Source organism: Sceloporus undulatus, chromosome 1, assembly GCF_019175285.1.
Source record: "Sceloporus undulatus isolate JIND9_A2432 ecotype Alabama chromosome 1, SceUnd_v1.1, whole genome shotgun sequence".
Classification (NCBI taxonomy): domain Eukaryota; kingdom Metazoa; phylum Chordata; class Lepidosauria; order Squamata; family Phrynosomatidae; genus Sceloporus; species Sceloporus undulatus.
The window spans coordinates 79,645,595-79,653,617 of NC_056522.1; the positions used below are offsets into that span (position 1 = coordinate 79,645,595).

General features: G+C 40.2%; 1 protein-coding gene across 1 annotated transcript; it reads left to right on the plus strand.

Annotated features, from left to right (window-relative positions):
* Positions 1 to 367: 367 nt before the first annotated feature.
* Positions 368 to 3,558, plus strand: LOC121925043 (proto-oncogene Mas-like). Its single transcript, XM_042456753.1, is given in 4 exon segments — positions 368 to 454; positions 2,505 to 2,617; positions 2,619 to 3,275; positions 3,277 to 3,558. Coding segments are annotated over 3 exon segments (1,038 nt in total). The 5' UTR covers positions 368 to 454; positions 2,505 to 2,518.
* Positions 3,559 to 8,023: the final 4,465 nt, after the last annotated feature.

Here is an 8,023-nt window from a genome sequence, read left to right on the forward strand (position 1 = left end):
GGTGTCATCTCGGATGGAAAGCTCTCATGGGAAAAAAGAAGTAGTGTAGTAGCAGCACCACCATCTGGAATCTCTTTGGCAGGGAGGAAATCATTCTACACTCTCATCCTATGCCGATCTTCTAGAAGGATACTATGGTTGTTGCTAACAGAAGCTGCTAAGAGAAGCAGGACATTTTAACAATGTCATACATAGGCATCATCTATTAGACAGATCAAGCCAGTTTTCACCCAGAAAACCAGAGGGAATCCAGTGGATACCACTCTGAGCTCATGATGTGCATTGCCACACAGCCAACAACAGTTGCTGTGATGTCAGAAAGTTCTCATATTCCATTTGTTACATAGGAACACACTGCCATAGTGAAGTCAAGTGGTTCACACCTTTCTGCTACTGAGAAGAGCAGAAGAACAGCCAAACACACTTGAAAAGAAAATGAAGAGGTATCATGATGGTTGTATTTAATCTTACCATTTATTAGCTTAAAGTTTATATTTTAGTTCATATTAGCAAAAACAAAGGAACATCTAAGATTTCCACACATCATTTGATTATATGTCTGTTTAAGAGGCATGCTAGCGTTTGCTAGATTGATAGATAATAGTAAGAAAACTGATGGCGACTTTCTCCCCTCCAATCAAACTTTTGTTCAGTAACCAGACTATTCTTTATTCTGATGATCTTTGGATTTGGGAATGAGTGGGAGTGGAGGGAAGACAGAAATTGCAGAAAACTTAATTCCAGAGCCGTCAAGTAACTAAAGTCAGCTTGGTGTAGTGGTTTGAGCTTTGGACTATGGAGATTATCACACCAGCAAAAAAGACAAGAACCAGCAAAAAAAAGACAAGGCATGCTCCCATCAATATAATACAATAACATGAAGATTATCACACAACGTTGTGCAATGTCATGATTATCTTGTGAATATCCAGTGAATAAAGAGGAATTCTAGTGCTGCTTTTCATTCACAAAAAAATCCCTGTGAATACAAAGCAGCGCTAGAATTCCTCTTTATTCAAGAGATAATCATGGGATAATTGAGATGTCACGCACCGTCATGTGATAATCTTCACGTTATTGCACAACATTGATGGGAGTATACCACTATGCTCCCATCTTTTTTGCCAGTGTGTTAATCTTCAGTGACTGCAGATCAGGATTTGAATCCCCACTGTGCCATAGAAAACCACTGGGTGACCTTGGGCAAGTCACACTCTCTCAACCTCAGAGGAAGACAAAGGTAACCCCCTTTGAACAAATCTTGCCAAGAAAACGCTGAAATAGGGACGCCATAAATTAGAAACAACTTGAAGGCACACAATCATAAGGCTGGCATTTTTTCAGCAGATTGAGATTGTAAAGTGACCGTATGATCCTGTAACAAGTGGGGATTTTTGGTTCTGAACAATTACATCTGACCCACCCAACTATCTCTGCAGCCTTGCAGCAGCCCAGGAAGAGTGTTTCTGTAATGCATTTCCCAATGCCCCAGTCTACAGCATTGCCGTAGCCTGGTTTTTATCTGTGAAGTATTGGAGGGTATGATGTTATTAGCTTATTCAGAGGCAAGCATGAACAGGATTGCAAAATTTCTTAAAAAACAAGTATCTAGTAAAATTCAAGTGTAGATATTCTCCTGTTGCAAGTCACTCCCAGGAGTTGAAAAATTATGGCAGTTTTAGAAAAAGAAAAATAGAATTTGATAAACAGAAGACATACTGTTTATGCAGCAGCATAGGAAAAGCACAATAACTGCTTCAAAGTGCTCAAAATAAGATATCCATGAGACAACCTGAGCAAACACCAGCAAAAAATGGCCTTCAGTTTTCCTTCCATAAGAAGTCCTACAAACAAAGGATGGGGAAAAACCTAAACCATGCAGCCCCAAATCTTTTATTTTGTGGCCTTAATGGCCCCAAATGTATCAAAATTTATCCCCATAGTCAGTTTTCTTGTGTCTGAAATGTCTTCTGGGGGCATTTTCAACACCTTTTGTGGGACCATGCACCATTTTAAGCCTAGGAAGGGCCTTTTTCCTTTTTCTTTTTTTAAAAGTAAGTGAAAGGAAAGTAATTGCCTGTGCTTTTTTTTTTTTTAAAGGTCTTGCATGGGCTTAAAATAGCCTGAGGCGGAAACATGGAGAAAATGCCTCCATGCCTCCTAGATGGTATTTGGGTTTATTTTGACAAGAAAATTGGGTGCCTTTTTAAAAAGAAAGTTGCAGCCTGGGTGTGTGCAGGTAACCCTCAAAGTCTCCTGGGGGAACAATTTAGCACCCTAGACTCTGACAGTTACCCATCCTTGTTTTAGAACAAGATCTATCTATCTATCTATCTAGCTAGCTAGCTATTTCTGGCAGTATGGTGAATTTTTCCTAATCAGCAGCTATGAAAGTAGAATATTACAACACAAATATTTTTGCCTGAGAGCTAATCCTGGATTTTCTCTCTCTATTCCATATTATGATGCCTTAATAGTAACAAATTGTGTCTGATTTTTGACAGATTGAGAAGAATAAATGGACACTGATATTTTCATGATGACAGACACATCTCCTTTGTCTTCCCAGACTGCTATTTTGATTAAAAAAAATTTCACACAACTCGAAACTTGGCCAAAAAAAAGGCTATTTCATGGGAAGCAAAAAAGGCTTTTTCCTAGAAACAATCATCATCATATGTATCCCAATGTGCATCTGGGGATTCTTTGGGAATGGAACTATCTTCTGGCTTCTCTGCACCAGAACAAAGAGGACTAGGTTCACAATTTATGTCCTCAATTTGGTAATCGCTGATCTTATTGTGGTCATCTACTACATTATTGCTTTTAGTTTATTTTTGACATCAACCTATCCTGATTTATACTTTTCACGTCTAATGGAGAATGTTTATTTAATTGGCTACAACTCCAGCATTTATTTTTTAACCGCTATCAGTGCTGAAAGGTTCCTCATGGTTTTTATCCCAGTCTGTTACTATCATCACCGACCAAAGCATCTCTCAGGAGTGGTGTGTGCCATTTTGTGGCTCTTGTCCTGCCTAGTGTCAATTGCGGTATATGTTGCCTGCTTTCCAGGATTCCTTTCGTCTCACCATCGAGGTAGTTTCCCTTGTGATGCCACAGTTGTATTTGAAATTATTGTCAACCTCCTGATATTTTTTCCCATCATGTTCTTTTCTGCTGTGGCCCTTTTTATCAGAATGCAGAGAAAAGCAAAGGAAGGATGCTCTGAGAGGCTTGATGTCACCATCACAGTCATTGTGATTCTGTACCTTTTTTTTTGTTTTTTCAGTTAGAATTATTAATGCCACAGCCTACTTGGACCCAAGACTTGATGCGCCAGTCCCATTTTTATTTTCTCTGCTATCTGATGCCATCAAGAGCGGTGCCACCCCTTTTGTCTACATCTTTGTTGGATGTTGCCATAGCCGTATAACTGTGGCACTTGTTCATCAGTTTCTTGCAAAAGCTCTGGCATGTAAAATAAAAAAGAGCAGTTTACATACAACTAATAAAAAAAGAGCTCTCAGAGTATCTTGGAGTCCAGAAGTAAACTGAAAAAGACTCTAAACCGAGGAATGTTGGCTATCATTTCCAGTTCCAGAATAAAAGTATTGCAGATTGTGTTACTATTCATTATTTCTAGGCGATTTCATACATCTAAGTTATTATGGAAGGGTCAATCTGACCTTTTGAGGGACTGGCAGCACCATCCACTCTTCAGAGTGGAATGGGGTACAACTTTTCAAAAGTTGCAAAGTTACTTTTAAGATGAATAAATATAATGCTGAGGCCATCCATAACTGAGCAGGGATAGGATCACAATTTTGGGATGAAATGCACTGATTCCCTCAGCCACCATGGCCACTACTGCTGGATTCTAATAATTTAAAAAGTAACTATTCTAACTTTGTGGGAGGATATGCTAGGTGCCAAAGTATCATCTTATCATGTCTTTGTTATGAATAGCTTATTCATTATTATATTTATTCTTCCTGAAAGTAACTGTATAAATTCTGCATCTTTGTAAGATTAAACACTGGTGAAAGGCATAAGCATACTCAAAGGTTAAAGGACAATTAGAGAGCAACTGCAGTCAGAATGACTAGTTTGAAGTTGCTCATATTGCTTTGCAAAAGATAAGGAAAAAAGTTTTTCAGCCCTGACATCTTTAACTGTAAGACCTTTTAATTGTGGATTCTATTTGTTTTTCTAAGAAGATCTAATCGTGTCTAAGAGAATCATGCACAACTGCTGTTTTGAACTGTCTGTAATGTTCAGGACATTGCCTTGGTAATCTGGAATATTAATATGCAAAGGGATCCTGTAGCACCTTTGAAACTAAAGACATTGCAGCACAGGCTTTCATAGACTTGGTCTGGTTCCTCATGCATCTGACTCCATGCATCTGAAGAAGAAGACCAAATCTAGGAAAGCTCATGCTATAACATTATTTGCTCAGCTAGTCTCAAATGTGCCACAAGATCCCTTTGCATACTGTCTATAATGTATGGGATGAGAGTGAAAATGACTGAGTAAGAAAGGGAGGAACAGAGAGAAACAAAAATCTTATGTCACTTTGTGTCTTTCACATTTTATCTGGATAGTGTTGGACTTCCTCTGAAGGACCAGATTTGGAGCTTGATGGTGCTCTTGGACCCAGCAATGGCTCTGATCAACTAGGTCACAACTGGCCAGGAGTACTTTGCTCAGTTTCTGTTGGTGCATCAAATGTGCAAGTTCCTAGAGAAGGTGGATTTGATCAACACATTAATTGCCTCCCAGTTTGTTTCAGAAAGAGTTTTCAAAAACAGCTTTCATTTTCACATGCATCTTACTGCCCTTTCACATCATGTCACAATGGTACTGTGGCACTATGATTCCACATGAACAGCCATGACTGCATCCTATGGAATCCTGAAATTGCTAGTTTCATGGGAAACTTCTCTTTCTGAAAGTTCTAATGCATGACTAAACTACTGATCACAGAATTCCACTAGATGGAGCCATGGCAGTTGAAGTGGCATTGAAGTGCTTTAATTGTATAGTGTGAAAGGGCCCTAGTTGCATGACAACTACACTGTGGATTTGTGTGGTGATAACATATTTCTCCCAATAATAATAATAATAATAATAATAATAATAATAATAAATATTTCTACAAAATGTGGCAGGGAAAGCATAGAACAAGCTAATAGATGAGTCAGCTGCCAGCCACAGACTGGCCCTTATCACAGGACAGGTTTTGCAGCTCCAATCTAGAGTCACTCCTGGTCCAACCATGCAAGTTCATGTTAAAACGTGATGTATTGTCACACGTGATTGCTTTCTATGGGGAGTACTTCTGAGCCAGATCCAAAGTCAGTCCAAAGTGACTCATGATTTTTGTGAATTTGGTAACAGGCGAATTCAAAAAAACCTTTCCAAGCTCACTTCAATTTCAATCCAAATTGCTCTGGTGTGGAAGATCACCCTGATCTCATCCCCCTTGGCCCCCTTTGTCCTGCTCCTGCATCCTTCTCTTCCTCCTCCTGCACCCCGATCCAGCTTTCCCTGGCCCCTTTTGTCCTGCTCCTTCATCCTCATCCTCCTCCTGCACCCCAATCTCGCCCCCAATGGCCCCCTGCATCCTGGTGCTAAGGAGGGGGAAAGCAGAGGTAGCAGGTAAGAATGACAGCTAAGTAGGGGGCGAACGGAGGAAGCAGGGAAGGACGACAGTGTCCAGAGCCCCACTGAGCATGTGAATCGTTGAATCCGTCTGGTGTGGTAATTTATTTTGCATTTGCTCCACTTTGCCTCAGTAATGTGCACAATTCACATGTGATAGTTAATCATGTGAATTGCCTTGGATTTGAAGTGATTCTGCTTCCCCCTCGCTTCGGAATGGCTCTAGATTGGAGTTCCAGTTTCACGTTTGATAAGGGCTTATGTGATTAAGAATTGTATCACACCAGCCTACTGTTCCCCCATATTTGTGCTAGTTTAAGAATGGAAGCACACCAGTTTGACATTTTTTCTTATTACACTTTATCTCACAGTAGTGTTTTGGTGATCCATGATCCTGTGATATGTTTTCCGTATTACCAAATACCACTTGTGTGAATGTACTGCTCCTTCCATCTCTGATGCGCAGGGCTGATGCATGCACATTCACCTATTCAGCCCTGTACTTTGGGAGGAAGTGTAGAGACAAGCCTTCCTGGCTGCCAACAGCCTCCTGAAACTGGCTGCTCTCCATGGTGGCATGATTGCTGTGAGGGGGGGGGGAGGAGCAGAATCATGCCCACTCACATCATATGACTGCCAGAGAAGCAGATCTGTAGTAGAAGGGACGTATCAGGCCAAGGCAGTAATGGAATAGTGAGATTGAGAGCCTACTGACAGGTTTTGCTCATCAATGAAAAGGTGCACTATAGTAACAAATGGAACTCAGGGTGGCAGAAGAAGAGACATGGTGTCATGTGATAAGTACTGGCCTAAAACACTATTATCCTGTTAAAATTCTGCTTTTTAGCGTTATGTGATAAAAATCCATTGAATAATACAGTCTGGGGTGGCATGAACATACACAGAGCATTCTTTATCTTTTCTAAAATAGTCACAGTTCTTAATCTTTTTTTAAAAAAACACCACTTGATTCTGTGCTAGCAAAGAGATATACTAGCAGTTTCAATCTGCCAGAATCACTGATACACACTGCAAAAGAAGTAAAGGCAATCTGTCATGTAAGAAACAATAATCAGAAAGATGGCAGAAGTAGAAGCTCATGCAGCCTGGAAAAGCTATCTGTCTGTTTCTTTAAATATCCATCTAACCATTTGTGTTAGGGAATGAGAGAGAGATTTCAGAAGCAGAGTACTGTATATACTCAGGTATAAATTGTGGGCAGGTTTGGTGGATTTTGATATGACCATAGATATGGATTTTGGATTTTGATATGACCATAGATAAAGGTAAAACTTAGGAGCATGTAACAAATGATGTAAAGGATGAAGCAAAGAAAAATGAAGCTGTAACGACTGGATCTCTTAGCTCTTTCAGATCCCCTCACACTGGGTCTTTCAGATCCCACCAATTGGCACCAAATATATTGATCACCAGGCTCAACAGGATACTTCTCCTGCCTTATCCTAAATAGTTTGAGGCTTCCTTTCCTTCAGAACTATTTTTCTAAGCCTTGGTCCTCTGACTGACTTAAGTGTCTTTACTGTTAAGTATTTTTAATATTCTTGGTAGCGTGTTTTGATGTCATATATAAATTGCTTCAGGCCACTGCTTTGTGAACAAGAATTAAATAACTTTTGTGAAGTCGAAGGATTTCATGGCTGTCGGCATCCATAGTTTTTTGTGGGTTTTTCGGGCTACGTGGCCATGTTCTAGAAGAGTTTCTTCCTGACATTTCGCCAGCATCTGTGGCTGGCATTCTCTGAAGATGCCAGCCACAGATGCTGGCGAAACGTCAGGAATAAACTCTTCTAGAACACGGCCACATAGCCTGAAAAACCCACAAAAATTATAAATAACTTTCATTTATATGCAGAAGTTATGATAGTAGCTTTCATGGTAGTTGGTTCTCAAGGCTTGTTGTTACAAAATGACTTTGGACCTCATCACACAGAGGTTTTTGCAGCTCAGATCTAGGGTGACTCCTGGTTTAGCAATGTGAATTCACGTGATAACGTGAATGTTTTATCACACCTGGTTGCCCCATCTGTTGTCCTTCTGAAACAAAGGGGAATTGAATACAAGGCAAGTTACGTGGTGCGGATTCAAGCAAAGCGGAATGAGTGCAAATTGTATTACCACACCGGTGGGATTCAATGATTTGAATCGGCACCCTTGCACATGCTCAGTGGGAGTCTGAACACATCGTGACCATGTACGTTTCCGGAGTGAAAAGGGGTGCAACTTATTCTTCCCTGTTTCGCGTAATTGCGTGATTGTGTGAATATTTGTTTCATGAATATTTCTGTGTCTTCTTCATCCCCCTTTCCCCCCTTCCATTTCAGCAATTTCAACACAG